This window comes from Mangifera indica, chromosome 4 (assembly GCF_011075055.1).
Source record: "Mangifera indica cultivar Alphonso chromosome 4, CATAS_Mindica_2.1, whole genome shotgun sequence".
Taxonomy (NCBI): Eukaryota; Viridiplantae; Streptophyta; class Magnoliopsida; order Sapindales; family Anacardiaceae; genus Mangifera; species Mangifera indica.
The window spans coordinates 19,834,576-19,852,260 of NC_058140.1; the positions used below are offsets into that span (position 1 = coordinate 19,834,576).

Sequence of the window (17,685 nt, forward strand, 5' to 3'; positions counted from 1 at the left end):
TTGAACCCCCCACCAAGGGGCATTGTCACTGAAAATCAGTTTGTGATGAATCAAACACAGAGCCAAGCCGTGGTTGAAACTTCTGGCAAGCACTAGGTGACGCATCACCATCTGATGGGAACTGATCCCAAAGTTCTATTCATTTCAACACTAAAAGGAGCTAAAACGAAACGTGGTCCTCAATGTTTACAATGTTGACAATAGTATTCATTATTTTCAAACTTATGACACACAGACATGGGAGAGAAGACAAACTCAGAAATGTTTCACGTCTATTTAGACCCCACCATTATTGGTCACTTGTATTCTGCCTCGTCAGATTTTGACAGGTGGTGGTGACATGATTTCTAGATCACAGACACATGTTTTCCTCGTTTTCAAAAACAGACAAAATACTTGAGGGTGATATCAACTGCTTTTATTACACTTTTAACTAGTACTTGCTACCTTGTTGTGCGAAAGTGAGACTCAATTTCGAATGATCTTTGTTTATTTTCGGTTCAGAAATGATTCCGGATGATGACTAAAAGAGGAAGTAATTTCTGGAAAGGGGAACTGTTGGGGCTGCAGTGCAAGTAAGAACCTCGTCGTTTGCTTTCACTGTGTATGTCTCTGGGTCTACTGTGATATTTGGGAGGGAGTCGTTGAGTTTCATGTCCAACTTTGTGAGTTTTCTAACGTTGCCCACGGCTTCCACTCTCTTGGTCAGTCCATACGAGGCTTTTACTCCGTGTTCTAAAGCAGCCTGCTTGTGACAAATAGAAAGCTGCTTAAATGTCATCCAGAGGTTGAGAGAAAAAGAAAGAGAAAGGGATAAAGAAAGAGATAGATATCATGCCTTGCTGACAAAGGCTACGGAGTTTTCACTTCCAGCCTTGCCAAATGCTCCGAACATTGGCCTTGACAAAACCTGCAATAATAAATCATGTCTTCAATATGTCAGAAACCAGTGGTCTAAGCATATTGGATGACCATGCTTTTGCTTTAAACTATTTTGAACTTGCCAAAGTGAGCAACCAATAGTCATAGTCCATTATATAAATATAGGAATAGTATCAGCACATACCGGCTCAGGTGTGGGAATGCTTGCATTTGGATCACCCATGTTAGCCCAGGCAATTACACCACCTTTGATCACCATTTCAGGTTTTGCCCCAAAGAAAGACGGCTTCCATAGAACAAGATCAGCCCACTTTCCAACCTGCAGAAGTACGATTAATCACAGAGGGAATATACTGTCTTCGAAAATTTTTCTGAAAAATGATGTCTGATGTTGGCTGGAATAGCCCAGATCAAATTGACTGACAGAATTGTGAATAAATCAAGTGTATGTTACAGCATAAATGAGTTCGTAGACGTTAAAACTTGCGTACCTCGACAGAACCAACAAATTCAGAGAACCCATTAGCTATTGCTGGATTAATAGTGTACTTTGCTATATATCTTTTGATCCTAAGATTGTCATTGTTGGATCCACTAGGACCAATTGATCCTCTCTGTAATTTCATCTTGTGGGCAGTTTGCCAAGTTCTGCATATCACCTGGTACCAGGTAGAAAGTTAATTCTAAGATTTGGATAGTTGAAATAGCTTATTCATTACAGGCAATTAGCAGATAAGATACATGGTACACAGGTTTAGTGCTGAAAGAACACACATAAAGAAGAATCAAGTGTTTCTGAGCATGAAAGAAAAAATAATCTCTCTTTGAAATACATTAAAATATTACTTAGTGTTCCAACAGTGTCTCAGTTATAGTAAACGAATTCGTTATGTAGTCTATATATATGCTGTTTCAAAAATGTCATACATATGTCTATTTGTACTTAATTTGTCACAAACAATTTCTTTATGACCTTAATTCAACACATAGTTGAGTAACTCAACTGCTCATATTATAGCCCAAATTATAACTTTCTTCTAATTGGTAGCCTTTTTTCCGTAACATAAAAGATTCTAAACCACTAGCAATTATAAATACAAATCACTTCAAATGGAAACAATCAAAATTATTTGCAGTCATTGAAGGAAGAATGTATGCTAAAGAAACTGTGTTAAGGGGACAAGAGCAATAGAGAACCTCTCCAATTCGACCCATAGCTTGTGAATCGGAAGATATAATACTGATTGCACCCATATCATGCAATATGTCTTCTGCAGCTATTGTTTCCGCTCTTATCCTTGATTCAGCAAAAGCTACGTCTTCTGGAATGTCCTTATCCAGGTGATGGCAAACCATCTGCAATGATTAAAAGTAGAATGCTTATAAAAAATTTATTAAATCTTTTGTGCCATTACTGCCCTTCTCTTCACTTCACATACCAGCATGTCAAGATGTTCATCTATAGTATTGGAAGTAAAAGGCCGCGTTGGGTTTGTTGATGAGGGCAGGACATTTTTCTCACCACAAACTTTGATTATATCTGGAGCATGACCACCACCTGCACCTTCACTGCCCAAAAAGATACAAAAAAAAATAACCATCAAAACAAACTATAGAGTAACTTAGATTTCCTCATTCTCTCCAAACGGAGTAATCATCTTTTTACTTTAGCAGAAGAGAAAGCACAATATTAAAATTTAAAAAAAAAAAACTAAATTATAAGAAAATATTAGAATTGGCACAATGGATTCAAATCCATCCTTTTTTTGAGGAGGCATCCAAATTAATATTAGCAATTTAACATAAAATTATGATCAAATAACACTAAAAATTGAGTAAAATAATACAATTTGTAATATACGTGATCAAAATCATGATTTATATGATATCATAAAAATTAGATTTTAGATGTTTAATCTTGAATTGTTAATAAATTGAGCAGTTAACATGATAAATTCACTGAATATTGAAAAGAATACATGAAAGAAATGAAACAACTAAAATTAATTCAAAAAAGAGAGTTTTGGAAATAAAAGTTTAACCAACTGACCAGAATTTATCATCCTCGTAACGAAGTCAAAGATACTTGTTCTCAATCAGATATTGTATACCAATGATCATACCATATTGACAACTAATACATTTAAAGAGTACATGGTTAAACTATTAAAACTTATCGCCTCATCATATTGGAAGCAGAAATAGCAAGCTAAAGCATATAAAAGGGTGCATATTATGATACAATTAACTGGGTCAAGATGCAATATTGTAGCCTTTCTGATTCCACTACCAGGATGTGTTTCAACACAGGAAAGCAACTAAGATCTTGCTATTCCATCTCTAATGCAAAGTCCCATTTACACTGCATCTAGCCACACTGAAACTTTTCTTTTATGATAGCAATTAATGGCAAGGTTATGAATTAGATTTCCACGAAGATTAAAAACAAATTGCAAAACTGAGAACATGTGTGTGTGTTTAGTGGACAGCAACATGCAACTTGTACCTGTGGTAAGCATGAATAGTTCTCCCTTTAAATGCAGCTATGGTGTGTTCCACAAATCCAGATTCATTCAATGTGTCTGTGTGGATATTAACCTGCACAATCACCAGGTAAAGACACAAGGCTTCAAATGTTTACTTATAAAACATTCAAGCATATAAATTAAGAGGATTCGGGTAAGAGGTAAACCTGAATGTCATATTCTTCAGCAACAGCCAAACAGTTGTCTATTGCTGCGGGAGTAGTTCCCCAGTCCTCATGCAGCTTCAATCCCATGGCTCCTGCCTTAATTATTTCATGTAGCTCATCGGGTTTGGCACTATTCCCCTGAAGGAAACAGATGATATTAAATAATGAAACTGAAGAAACAATAGAAGGGCTTACAAAGTTCGAAGTTTTAGGCTTTAAGCAACCCAGAAAATTCTTTGGGATAAATCATCCAGTCATATCACATAATGAACTGATGAGACATCTTCCTTGAAACCATCTTGAAAAATTGAACAGGGCCATATATATATATATATATATATATATATATATATAAAAGCATACCTTTCCGGTGAAGCCAAAATTTAGAGGCAAATCATCAGTTGATTGCAGCATTAACTTCATCTGTGATGGAGCTGGTGTACAAGTAGTTGCACGTGTCCCATCGGCAGGTCCAGTTCCACCTCCCACTAATGTTGTAATACCTACATATATTTTAGATGTGGATGAAAAACTCATCAAAACTTATATAAAGATGGTTGGTTCATAAGTTTCTGTTTCACTATCCACTGTTGCTAAAACTTAATTCAGATGCATTACATTCATATTCTCATTAACCCATTGACTTCAATCAAATTGATTCAACCAAACATGGTCTAAAATGCAACACTCAGGGGGATGATCATTATCATAACTAAATATATATGTTCACATGAGGCCATACTTGATAGTTGTAACTCATTCTTTCACGTCAATGACAAGTTTAACATGTTCTTTACAATACACAGGTGGATATTATTGTGAATTTTATAAAATTTAATCTGTTCTTTTCCCCACTCTGACTGTTGAAGAAAGAAAAACATGAGACGTAACTACAAAATAAATTCACAGATAGCTTTAAAAGTAAAGATACAAGCATAACATAATCCAACTATATGTGAGTGCATATGTTAAAGTATTACTAGCCATGTTTCTCACCACTTGAAATTGCCTCATATGCCAGTTGAGGGCATATGAAGTGCACATGACAGTCTATGGCCCCTGCAGTTACTATAAATCCTTCTCCAGCAATAACCTCAGTGTTAGCCTAAGAAAAATGAGCAGTTGTAAGTATGTGCCAGTGACAAGTGACAACTAGCAAAATACAGCTTTATCATTGCTTCTACATTCTCACTTCTGAGATCAAACTTACTCCAATTATCATATTGGGAAGTACATCTTTCATGATATCTGGATTGCCAGCTTTCCCAAGAGAAATGATTCGACCTTTTTTAATACCAATATCTGCCTTAAAAATTCCGCTATAATCAATGATTACAGCATTTGTTATTACAGTGTCCAGAGAGTCAGCTGTTCGATGCATGCATGACTGGCCCATGCCTTCTCTTATGACTTTTCCTCCTCCAAATACACATTCATCACCATAAACAGAAAAATCTCTTTCAATTTCAGCATACAAGTCTGTATCTCCAAGCTGAATTTTGTCACCAGTAGTGGGGCCATACATGTTAGCATAAGCCTCCCGAGAAATAACAGTGGTGAAAGGATCTTCCCCGGTTGTACCTTCACTGCAAAATCAGCATAGAGTTAAGGCAACTTTCTTGAACCAGTCATTCTATTGAATGGGATTCTTAATCAGGAATCCTACTGATAACTTGAAAAAAGGTAAAATAAGCAGCAAAAAATTGCTTGGAGAAATGCTAAACCTAGCATCTGGCTCTTCTTGGTTCCCAAATTGTCTAATGCTTACAGCTTCCATTGCTTCTGTGAATTTGGAAGCAACATGACCATCAACGATTCCATTTCCACCTGTGATCACTTGATTACCTCCAATACTGACAAGTTTGACCATTTTACATTCCCCTGGCTGACAAAGTAAAAGTTGTTCCAGCAAAGAACTTAAAATGCGCAGCAAACATTAATTAAAGCACTGATATGTCTCAAAATATAAGGAAGTGAAAAATTTTATAACATGATAGAGAAATTAGAGGTCCGCTGTTATCCTAACACAGAATATCATTACTCTCTATTTTATAAAATGTAAGAAGTTCCCTAAAAGATTTTGACAAAATACAGCCACAAAGTCATTAATATGTTCTTGTACTGCCGTTGAAGCTTGTCTCAGGAATTTTCAGCATAATTTCTTTGGTGGCTCTCCTAATTAGACTCTGCTGAGAAAAGAACGGAGCATAATTACAAAGATTGAGCTCTATGCAATGATACAACCAAAATTCCTCAGCCCATAAAGGTATTACCACGGCATGCTCCTATAACTTAGAACCATTTTCGAAAGGAAAAGGCAAGCAAGTCTTTAATTGTGTGAAATCAATAAAATAGGTCATTATAGTTGTCAGAACTAATTAAGGCAAGAGATCCTACCTCAAATCGTGTCGCTGTTCCTGCTGGTATGTTCAAGCGCATGCCATGTGCTTTCTTTCGATCAAAAACCATGTAGGGGTTGACCTCAATGAAGTGATAATGGCTACCAACCTGAAAGAAAGCTAATTGATTAATAAATAGAAAAAGAATTCTTTTCCCAGCCTACTTGTAGAAGCAAACAGCAGATGCAACTTCAATCAGTTAAAAGAGGACGCATCCTGACACATCACTATTAAAAAGAACGAAGTTTACATGACAAAACTACCAATAAGATACCAGCTGGTTTGCTAGTAATTTCTGGAATAGATCTTTCCCTGTAAATGATGACACTAGGCTAAAGCTACTTCTGACAAATACAAAATCTTTAACCAGTAGCATTTTGAAATCTATAGTCACATAAAATAAATATTTTCTACACAGGTTCTAGCCAACACCAGTTCAATGATTCAATATAATACATCTGAAATATTTATTTAGGCCAAATTACAATCAATGTAAAGTAGAAGTTTCATCTTTAAAAATTTTAAGGTAACTATAACAAAACAGTCGACTGGCAGCTAAACATAGATGTAAAATTAGCCTCAATTGGATGATCCAACAAGAAAGAGTACATAAAAAATGAAATAGGAGCAAACGGCAAGGACCTGAATTGGCCTGTCTCCAGTATTAATGACTTTGAGGATTACTGCTTTCCTTCCTTGATTAAGTGTGATTGATCCATCTCTGCAGATAATTCTTCCAGGAATTTTACAATCCTCTATTTCTAGAAATTTGTCCACAGCTGGCACTGCAAAATAAGTGCTCTTCCATCACTGTCCATGAGTCTGTCAAACTCTACATGTAGAGCAAATAATACATATTTCTAGGAAATTTCATCACATAGGAACATGAGCTGGTATGAAAAAGTTTCAGTTTTATTATGAAATATGGAAGACTGTTTCCATAAAATTTTCAAAGAATTATTCTGTCCTGGCTCATCAGGAATCACAATCTTTTAAGTAAAACTATCCAAGCATCTTCCAAATCAACTGTCAAAATTCCACAAGTCTATTTGGAAATTAACTTAGTGTTTGCAATTTGGGATGAAAATGTTGTATTTGAAAATGTAGATACAGTGTTTGCCAATCATCATGAGAAACTTTTTTTTTTTAGTTTTCTTTAAGAAAAAAAAAACTTTTTTAGGATATGAACTGTAAAGATAATAACTCTTAGGTTAAATGGAAGCAGAGAAAATTCTTTGAATGGAAGCTAAAATGAATATGATGAAATAAAGATTTTGAAAGGGTGCCCGAAAAGAGTTTACACCAGAGGTCCTTACTGAATTAGCCAACATTACAAACCAAGCCAGCTCCTAACCTGGAAGAAAAGAACCACATAAAGCTAGCTCTAGGTTCCCATTTTCACTTGCAACTGGATCATGTATAGTGATCAACTTTGTCCCATCAGGAAATGTTCCTTCAACCTGCAATCAAACTTCATTAATTAAGGAAAACAGAAACTGCTGTTTTGACTGGTTCAACATTAATGTACACAATCCATATCGCTATCAAGACTAGTTCAAAATGAAACTTCAGTACTAGCATATAACATACTCAAATTTGATACCTGGACAGTATCCAAAAGATGCGGAACGGCTGGAAGTACTTGTCTCCTGTTAAAGAATAGCTGAATTACACGTTAAAAAATTACACAAACAACAACAAGAGAGACATAACTCACATAATACCTCCCCAAAAGTTGTTTTCCGACATCCATCAATTCTGCCACACTATTATTGCCATCACGGACAAACTCCAAAATCTATAATGTATTGATTCAACAACATCAAAAGTGATTTCAACAACTAACAAGCAAGTATTGGGACATTTATTTTTTTTTCTGAAATTGAAAAGCACTTTTGAAATATTACCCAGAAAATAAATTTTGTTTATATCAGGCTCACACAAGAATTAATGTTATAATGTATATGGGAAAGTTCTCTTAAGTTTATGATAAAGAAATTAGCGGGAGAGAATTGGTACCTGAGTGGCAATGAGAGCAACAGCTTCAGTGTAATTAAGTCTCAAGCCACGAGCAAGTCGTTTCTGTGCAAGGAAACCTGCGTTGTGAAGTCCTAGTTTCTCAACTTCTCTCGGAGTCAATTTCATTTCTTAGTTTTTTCACGAACCTATTAACAAAAACATCAAAAAACAATAATTTTCCGCCATAAAACAACTTGAGATCACAAGAAGACGAAAATGCTGAATAATGAAAACTTCGGTTAAATATAAAGAAACTGTGTGTTGTGGCGATTCAGACTCACCTGCTGCTCTATTGATGCCCCGCTCGACGAGAGAAACAGAGCTAACTCTAGCTGACGTTTTTGGAGCCGAGCCCAGTTAGAGACTTTCAGATGGGCACCATTATTTTCTTGAAAATTGTTCTGTGACCTGTCAAACTTTAAATTAGAATTTTTTAATGAATATACTAGTTTAAGTAGGACAGTAACTCCCCCAGTCATGTCATCTGAAAGTGGATGCTGACTGGAAAACGACAACCCAATAAGAAATAAAATAGCTGGTGGTGCCTCATCAGTTCACGACCCATTTCGATTCCTTAAATTGTTATTTCATTTCATGATAATCTAAGAATTGATTCGTTAACAACAATAAATCTGTATTTGGCAGCTAATCAAAATCGACGATCGAAAAAATCTATCAGTAGAATACAAAAAACATATTTTGCATTCACATGACTGTAATTCTCGTAATACCCTCCAAATTGTCAATGGTTCAAAAAATATCTTCTATTACAAGTACGGTTCCTTGTAGAGACTTAGAGATTTGAGAATCCAAAATATATGTTGAAAGCTTAAGAGTTCACACTATTTAACCAATGTAAGGGCATTTCTCCTACCTTTGACCATATAGAATTTGCCTAGTGCCTTACATTGAAAATCTATTATTTATAGATTTGCTCTTCAATACCTTCTCCTTGTAGCTCTTGTGAAAACTGAGCTAAATTGATTTCCGTTCATATGTTGCCGTTGAAACGCTTTTCCTGCCACTGGATAGTATTTGGGTTTCAATATATATAAATTCCCAAGTGAGTTCAATTCCTTCAAAGTGTCAATGATTTTCTGGTCTTTGGGGTACAAACTGGCTGATCATTTTTTGGACCTCACAGAGCACAGTCCGGACAAGCAAGCATTGCTGCTGCGACCATAATTTCCTGGAAACTGTATGTTGAATGAAATTAACTATCTCTGTGTATTTTTGGGTAAATTTCAATTCAAGTCAATTTATTATGCACATTGCAGAGTCCACGACCCATTTGGATTCCTCATTCTTTTTCTAATTTTATTTGAAGATAATCTAAGAATTGACCCTTTATCAGCTAGAATGTGTATTTGGCAGATCAAAACTATAAAAAACTATAAATCACAGAAGAGACTTGAGATGGGTGGTCTCTTATTTTCTGTTTCTAGCCCTCTTTGTCTTTGCCATCTTCTTCTTGTTCTTGTTAACTGCCTTTCTCTTCTTATTACCTTCTTTCTCAACTTTCTCACTTTGCTTTTCTTGTTCTGTATCGACCAATTCTTCTTCAACCTTACTTTTCATATTCTCTTTCTTCTTCGCAAGGAATTCAATGAGTCCTTCAAGGGCGATATCAGCATCATCAGTACTCTTCATCAGCTCTTCAGCAACCTCTGCGGGGGTCACCTCTAGTTCTTTTAACAGTTCCTCAGTTTGAGTAAAAAGATAATGACTTTCAATGTTGAGATAGTTAAAAGCAAGAATTTTGAAGGCACATGGCGTCAAAAATGACATGTGAATATGCTTGTCCATGCGACCTGGCCTCAGCAATGCAGGGTCTAACCTCTCTTTATAGTTGGTTGTGAATATGATTATCTTCTCTTGTCCACAGCTTGACCACAGTCCATCCACGAAATTAAGTAACCCGGATAGTGTTAACTGTAAATATGAATGAACAAACACTCAGAAGCTGCAAATAATAGTGATCCTTAGTTCTCTCATGTATGCTTTAACAATGGTTTGAAAAAGAAATTTCTGTAACATCTGCTTCGGGGACACACAGTCTGTCAAAGTTTTGTCTAGTTTACGAGACTATTACCAAACATAACTAGCATTTGTAATGTCTTGGTGAATAGCATAAGGCTGCAATAGAGAAAACAGATAATTCGGATGCGATATGTTATGTACTCACCTTACTGTCATTCTTGTTATTTCCTCCTGGTTGTCGATTCTCCAAGTCGATCCTACAGTCAATATCCTCTATTACTAGTATGGATCGGTTCCCAGTAGAGAGAAAAAGGTCCCTGAGGTCTGAGTTGCTCCACACACTTGTAAGCTCCATGTCATAGATGTCAAACTTAAGACAGTTAGCTATGGCTGCAATCAAACTTCACTTGCTTGTACCATGGCTGCAATCAAACTTCACTTGCCTGTACCAGGAAACCCATACAGCAAATATCCGCGCTTCCAAGCCTTCCCTACACCCTGTAGGACTCCCTTCTCTTCAAAAATCTGTCCAAGTCATCCATCGGCTCCTTCTTGAGCACTGGATCCATTGCCAATGTGTCGAAAGTGGATGGATGGTCAAGGTTAATTGGATCCCAGGAACCATTAAGTGAATGCAGCTTAACCACCTTTTCGATTCTTTTATGGCCTTGGCTCTTTCTGCTACGTATGTTAGGTAAGTCTCCAACACCTTCTCCTTGTATCTCTTGTGAAAACTGAGCTGAAATTATCTTCGCTCCTTTGTTTCTGTTTCAATACAGATAAATTCCCAGATGAGTTGAATACCTTCAAACGTGTCAATGATCTTCTGGCCTTTGTTGACGGTAACTGACAGGTTCGTCTCTCCGGCCGATTGGGAAACTTTAATCTGCTCAACTGATGGCGTAATTCTTGTGCTTAAGTAAATTTCAGAATAATGGTAAATTTCATTGTCGTATCCGCCATTTTTTTCATCAATGAAGAATGTGAACTGATCAGAGAACTTCCCAAAAATGCCTTTCTCCTGAAGTCCCTGGGGTATCAATTGGCTGGCCATTGTTTGGAACTCGGCAAGCACAGTTCGAACAAGCATTGCTGATGCGGCGAAGGTAGTGTAGGCCGACACCAGTGACGCTGTTGAAGGCATGCTTGTTAGAGAAATCATGCTATAGAATGAATGAAACTGTCTCTGTGTATTTGGTTGATGGATTGGGTTCCAGCAGGCAGCAGCCACGAGTAAATAGGTTTTTATGGGAGGAGTTTTGGCTTCCTCCTGAAGCTGCTTGGTAAGAAAGCAAACATCTTTAAGAAAGGAGTTCGAGGATGCAAAACTTGCGCCACGATTTTCAATCCAAGTCAACTGTACGCATTGCCAAAAGACTTAATCCCGTCAAGGATGAGTGCCCCTCCAAACTTCAAACCGCTAATCCAACTATTAACTTTTTTTTTATTATTATTATCATCGATGTTAAAAATACTTTTTAGAGATTTTATTTTAAAAAATAATAATTCAAATAATTTTTTTAAAATAAAAATCATTATACTTATACCATAAAATTATATTATCTCTTTCTAATGATTATTCTTTCTACCGATTCACTCTTATATGTGAATCACACCATCAACACCTTCTCCCCTTTTTTGATGGTTTTTTAATGGCCAAACGACTATTTCCCACCCAAGGTTTAGCGTTTTCTCAAAAGTCCCCCCTTTAACTATGGAAACACCAAACACCAAACACCCACCCATGACCGGTTAGATTTAACCAAACCCTAACGGTGGTAGGGGTAAAATCGTCATTTTGGCTATAATATTAAAAATAAACTAAAATAGAATCTAATTTTGCCCCCCTAAACTTTAAAAACTAAAATTTTCCCCCACCCTAAGTTTTAAAAAATCACAGTTTCACCCTAGAGTTTGGTTTTGAAATCTCCGACGACCTCTCCGGCTCCGTTGCCGACGGCCGCTCCCTCCGAAAGCAACCTCTCCTTCCGGCGATCTCTTTCCTCCCATTTGGAGGTCCGATCGACGCCCGGAGACGCCGTGGGAGACGAAGACTTCGTCGGGAAGACGAAGTTCTTCGTCGGGAAGACGAAGTTCTTCGTCTTCCCAGACGAAGCCGTCGCCGTCGTCTTCGTCTGGGAAGATGAAGAACTTCGTCTTCCCGACGAAGTCTTCGTCTTCCACGGCGTCTCCGGGCGCCGATCGGACCTCCAAATGGGAGAAAAGAGATCGCCGGAAGGAGAGGTTGCTTCCGGAGGGAGCGGCCGTCGGCAACAGAGCCGAAGAGGTCGCCGGAGATTTCAAAACCAAACCCTAGGGTGAAACTGCCATTTTTTAAAACTTAGACGGGGAGAAAATTTCAGTTTTTAAAGTTTAGGGGGGCAAAAGGAGATAAAATTTTCAGCCGTTAGGGTTTGGTTAAATCTAACCGGCCATGGGTGGGTGTTTGGTGTTTCCATAGTTAAAGGGGGGACTTTTGAGAAAACGCTAAACCTTGGGTGGGAAATAGTCGTTTGGCCTTTTTTAATCTGAAAATCATTCAAAATCTAACCAAAATAATTGGATTTGTTATACAAATCTATATGACAAAATTGTGCATTAGTTAGATTTTGGATGGTTTTCGCATCGAAAAACCAGTTGGGAGAGAAAGAGGAGGAGGTACCAACAGTAAGGTTGATGACACATCAGAGTAAATCACTGAAAAGAGGTAATTCAATTTTAAGGTTATAAATGTAATGTTTTTAAACTTTGAGGGAGTAATTATTAATTCTAAAATATAAACACTCTAAATGGTAAGATAAAAAAATAACTTTTTAAACCTAAAATAGAGAGAAATCGTTAGTTTTTAAAATTAAGACGAAAAAAGTGAATAAATTTTTTTTCTTTAAATAAAATCTTTAAACAGTTTTACTTTTACTGATAAGAGTAAAATTTAATAGATAGATAAATATTTGAATTTTTGAAGGTGAAAGTAAGAGGTGCACACCTTGGGGGGAAATAAATCTTTTGGCCTTCTGTTATAGCTAGGGCACTGTCTTTTTGAATTTTCATTCGCCCATGGTTTTGACAAACGGCATAGGTATCATTGGTCCATGGTTTTACCAAAAGAGCTAGATTTGAACAATTTATTTGAATCAGAAAGTGAGTTTAGTGTAAACAAATTTAGTTCAAATGAATTTAAATTTAAGTTTAATAGTTAAATATTTTTTAACTCAAACTCAAATTTTAAAGGTGTTTAACTCGTTAAGCTCGTGAGTATACAATTTTTTGATATAAATTGATTAAAATAATATTATTTTGATTAATTTGTATAAAAAATATTATTTTAGTTTTTTTTTTCTCGATTACTATATCAAATCAAACTCAAAACTTGGTTCAAGCTCAAATTCGAGCTCAATTCCCCTCAAACGAATCAAATTCGAATAATTTTAAAATAAACTCGATAAATTCAAGTTTAATTCATATCCAACTCTAGCATAGGTCTTTATCGGCCTATAGTGTGCCCTTACAAAGTGTCTTGAATTTATATTGACTCACGGTTCATGACTCTTGTTAAATGTGAAAAATTTTTCACCAACATAACCCAAGAACACTTGACATCATTGCCATAGACCGGGCTACCGTTGACTCTTTTTCCATGTAAGATTTTTGGCTCAACACAACCCTTCGAGATGTGGGATTTTTTGCTCTATGCAGCCTTTAGTGGAGGGGTTTGAATAAAGCATCTGACATTCTTTCCACATACAGGGCCACTATTAGTGTTGACATCACAGAGTCGGGGCCTGAAGAGAGATCTGGCATCATTGCCACAAACAAAGATCCGTGCTAAAATCAAGAGTTATTATCCATTTTAGAGTTCGCTAGCATCAAGGTTTTACCTTAAAAGACACCTCTTGAGAGTGATGGAGACATTAAGTTTATGTTGATCCAAGGGTTTCCACTCTAGTAGTAACTGGTCTCGTCTTAAAAGAGACCCCGTTAGATGAGCTCCTTTTAAAGCTCTGAAACAGGCATGTAGGAATGTGGGCATATAAGGTGGATTTTGAATTCCATCTAGTATCATACATAAGCTGGAAATACCACAGTACAGCCATCATTTTACATAAATTCTAGCAAATTCAAGAGTTGCACATACCACAAAAATCATCCCTCTGGTATGTTGGATGGCCACATAAAAATTTACCAACTCTCTTTATCACCTGTGAGAAGAAGTTCAATGGATAAATGCGATGAGGCTGTAAAGAAATAAGTTGAATATTTTAAAAAACATTCTCATGTAATTGAAAACGCAGCCATGATGATTCTGGGAAATTTTCATTTCATAGTAAACTAGTGTTGCCTGGAGAATGAAACACCTCAGGAGCTCAGAATTTAATTGAGAGCTTAAGCAGTGTCAAGAGGGATGTGGTTGGAAAACATTGACTGGCCAATCCGACAATGTATTCGGACTATACAGAGGCACATAACAAAAAATATAAAAAAGAGAAAGAAAAACACTCCTAAGATGATAAAGCCTTCTGAACCTCAACAGTGACTTCTTTTGGTGGCTTCTTGGCATGTAATTCAGCAAGAACACCTTTCTTGGTATAATAGTCAATAACCTGCATGAACAAAGATTGTTAAATAAAATAGCAAGAAATAAGCAAGATGTTCTCATGGGTGAAGTACTAAGCTCCATCCATATCAAGGTTGGCTTTAAGAAATTATGTTATGCTTAAAAAGCAACTCTCAATAAAAATCTCTCCAGACAAATCATTTCAAGCTTCGTATTTTTTTTGAGAATTGAAACACCTTAACATAGAACACCAATTAGCTTTTAAATTAAAACATGTGATCAATCCAACTAAAATGGCATCAAAGAATGAAACATCTGTACATTATAATGCTAGAAACCTGGTTCTTACACGATATACACAAACATAGAGATAAGAACAACTCAATGCGAACAAGAGACACATTGATATAAGAGAATGTGAAATTTCATAATTAAATGGTTTCCTCTCTCCCTGTCTTTCAAATGGGAAACTATATATTAAAAAAAAGATTCAAAAGAATGAGCTAGTTACATCAGCAGACTAGAGAACCACAAAGACATCAAAAAGCCAATAAGGAGACAAAAAAACTATAAATAGTATTCTATTTATCACTGCAAGTCTATTTAGTCAGCCAAGATAAATGATATCAGTTGAGGCAAAGGGGAAAAAAGTCCTACCGGTTCAGTCTGCTTGTGAAATGCCTCCAGCCTTGACTTGAGAACTTCTGGGGTATCATCTTTACGCTGAATTAGAGGCTCTCCTGTGAGTTAAAAAGAGAAGTAAATGTTATAATTAATGTGCAGAAGCACCCCATGTTCACAGTTTTGGTTGTGGACAGACATGTTACTATATAATTAGAAACACTGATAAATCAAACTCGAGGAAGTGTAAACCCAGATTTGCATAAAAATACAGTTAAAATATTGTTGGACACTGATACTGAAATTTAATTTGCCACAACTGCAGATAGCTTAATTGCCTACACACAAGTAATTGTTATAGATCAAGCTTTGGCCTAAGGGTTTTTTTTTTTTTTTATATATATACCGCAAGTCAAAAGACATTAAAGTGATAGTGCAAAATGCACACGCTCATTTCAAATAATATAATATGCAAAAAACACAAAACATTGCGAATTAACACGTGACTGCTAATCTGCTAAGCGCTAAGGTATCTAAATCAAATAGACTGTTGACTCCATTCAACACCAATCATCAACTAACAACTAAAAATAGATAATACAAAAAGTATGGCACTAATACCAACTTACATCATCAACACCAGGGACTTTGGGAGGTGCAAACTTAGTGTGATAGGTCCGACCACTTGAAGGGTGAATCCAACGACCAGTGATCCTCTCCTCCAAAATGGAATCATCGACTGCAAAGTTGAGAACTTTGTCAATTTTGCTGCCTTGCTTTTTGAGCATCTCATCCAGCTGTTTCAAAGGTTAAGGAAACAAATGTTAAAACTCAATAATGAGGTGAAAAATGTCACCAAAGTGAATAGAGGAAACAGCTATATATTGCAATCTTTATGAAACAAATAAATAGCAAATACCTTTTCTGCTTGGACCACAGTCCTTGGAAACCCATCTAGAATAAAACCTTTCTGACATGATGGCTTCTTCATCGCCTCATCAATAATCCCAACTACCAAATCATCAGACACAAGTTCTCCCTGCATGATTAAGAGAAATTTAAGCATACAGACATGTCACATAGAAAGTGCAATACAATTTTTGTATCCGGATGAGCAAACTACCTTGTCCATAGCTTCTTTGGCCTTAATCCCAAGTGGGGTTTTTGCAGCAACAGCAGCTCTAAGCATATCACCCGTGGCCAAATGGCACAAACAATATTCATCCTTAATTATCGGTGATTGTGTACCCTTTCCAGATCCCGGTGGACCTACCAGGTCACCCAGTTTATCATGAGTCATGCACATTTCAATGAGTCAATGCCCGAAATTTGGACACCAGAACAATCAAATACCATAACTACACCAATCTGTTATGCCAAAGTATAAAGCTAAATCATATACAAAAAATAATAATAATAATAACAAAAGAGATGGAGAGAACTTTTTATCGCCAAATCTTTCTCCTGAGTAAATAAACAGGACCAAAATTATGAAATGTTGCACTTCAAAGAAATTTAGTTGAATAAGAACCATTCACCACAATGTTTATTGTATTTACCATTACTATAATCATCACATTTGACCATGAATTCAAAAGAAGGCATTTGCAGCAGACTTGAACCTTTAGTGGTATCAGATCCAAAAATCCAACGCTCACAAACTATAAGCTTAAAAAAAAAGGCAAACTTCACAAAGAAAAAACCTCCTATAAACCCACCTACAAACCAAAACCCATGAAGAATCAAACTTTCCCTCGTAATATACAGAATAAAATAAAACTTAACCATCTTCAATCCCCAGTACAATTTCAACTTCTTTTTTCCGAAAAGGAAAAGCAATAAAATAGTACCGATGAGAACGAGACGCTTGTCTGGCTTCGACGAACACTTGAAGCGGCGAAGGAGCTCCGTCATTATATCAACGGAAGGTACATCCTCTAACTCCACTGAAGAACTCGCCATTGCTCCTCAAGACTCTTCCTTTCTTTTGTCACAAATATATTCTTTTTCTTATTGCGTTTTGGCTCAACCCAGCTGAGTGTGCAAATAAAGAACTGCAGAGCTTAATCTTGGTAAGGTTGACTTTGGTGGGCTGGTGTCGTCATGACTATCGCTTACCTGCCCACCCAAATTTTGGCTAGAAAGACCTTTTTCACCCCCTTCAATGTACAAATCACCTTTTTCACCCAAAATTGAACGCCGGTAACGAAAATGCCCTGTTATAATTCTGCCCAAGTTGAATTACTAAATTATTTGTAACTATTTTATTTATTATGAAATTACCATACTATTCCTTTCTTTTTATTATTTTTCTCTTTCTCTTTTCTCTTCGTCCTCATTTTTCCCTCTTCTTCTCTGTCATGACTTGTGTCTTAACAGTAATTTGTCAACCTCAATCTTGATTTGACTTTCTTGATTATATCTTTTTTTATGTTAGCCTTAATATACATCTTGATAAAATCTATATCTTGAAAATCACTAATCACTACCAAATTTGTAAAAAAACAAAAAAAAAAACTCTTTATAACTATGTCTAA

General features: G+C 36.3%; 2 protein-coding genes and 1 pseudogene across 3 annotated transcripts; all 3 read right to left on the minus strand.

Annotated features, from left to right (window-relative positions):
* Positions 1 to 112: 112 nt before the first annotated feature.
* Positions 113 to 8,531, minus strand: LOC123214036 (urease). The gene is made up of 19 exons (XM_044633723.1): positions 8,274 to 8,531; positions 7,993 to 8,138; positions 7,698 to 7,771; positions 7,577 to 7,622; positions 7,328 to 7,433; positions 6,616 to 6,758; positions 5,972 to 6,082; positions 5,299 to 5,459; positions 4,785 to 5,160; positions 4,571 to 4,679; positions 3,938 to 4,077; positions 3,575 to 3,712; positions 3,389 to 3,480; positions 2,322 to 2,451; positions 2,080 to 2,238; positions 1,374 to 1,541; positions 1,067 to 1,201; positions 839 to 910; positions 113 to 745 (listed from the first exon to the last, which is right to left on the minus strand). Exons 2-19 carry the CDS (start codon positions 8,116 to 8,118, stop codon positions 524 to 526), a joined length of 2,508 nt encoding a protein of 835 aa, XP_044489658.1. The 5' UTR covers positions 8,119 to 8,138; positions 8,274 to 8,531; the 3' UTR covers positions 113 to 523.
* A 254-nt stretch (positions 8,532 to 8,785) lies between these two features.
* LOC123214037 lies at positions 8,786 to 11,364 on the minus strand (annotated as a pseudogene).
* A 2,885-nt stretch (positions 11,365 to 14,249) lies between these two features.
* Positions 14,250 to 17,203, minus strand: LOC123213244 (adenylate kinase 4-like). Of its 2 annotated transcripts, none has more exons than XM_044632637.1 (6): positions 16,999 to 17,203; positions 16,272 to 16,417; positions 16,068 to 16,187; positions 15,777 to 15,945; positions 15,185 to 15,273; positions 14,250 to 14,573 (listed from the first exon to the last, which is right to left on the minus strand). In XM_044632637.1, the coding sequence occupies exons 1-6, from the start codon at positions 17,108 to 17,110 to the stop codon at positions 14,472 to 14,474; spliced, it is 738 nt and encodes a 245-aa protein (XP_044488572.1). In that variant the 5' UTR covers positions 17,111 to 17,203; the 3' UTR covers positions 14,250 to 14,471. The 2 variants fall into 2 exon arrangements, 1 of the variants encoding a protein (XP_044488572.1); XR_006501675.1 differs by having other exon boundaries at positions 15,185 to 15,267; positions 15,778 to 15,945.
* Between the last annotated feature and the right edge of the window lie 482 nt (positions 17,204 to 17,685).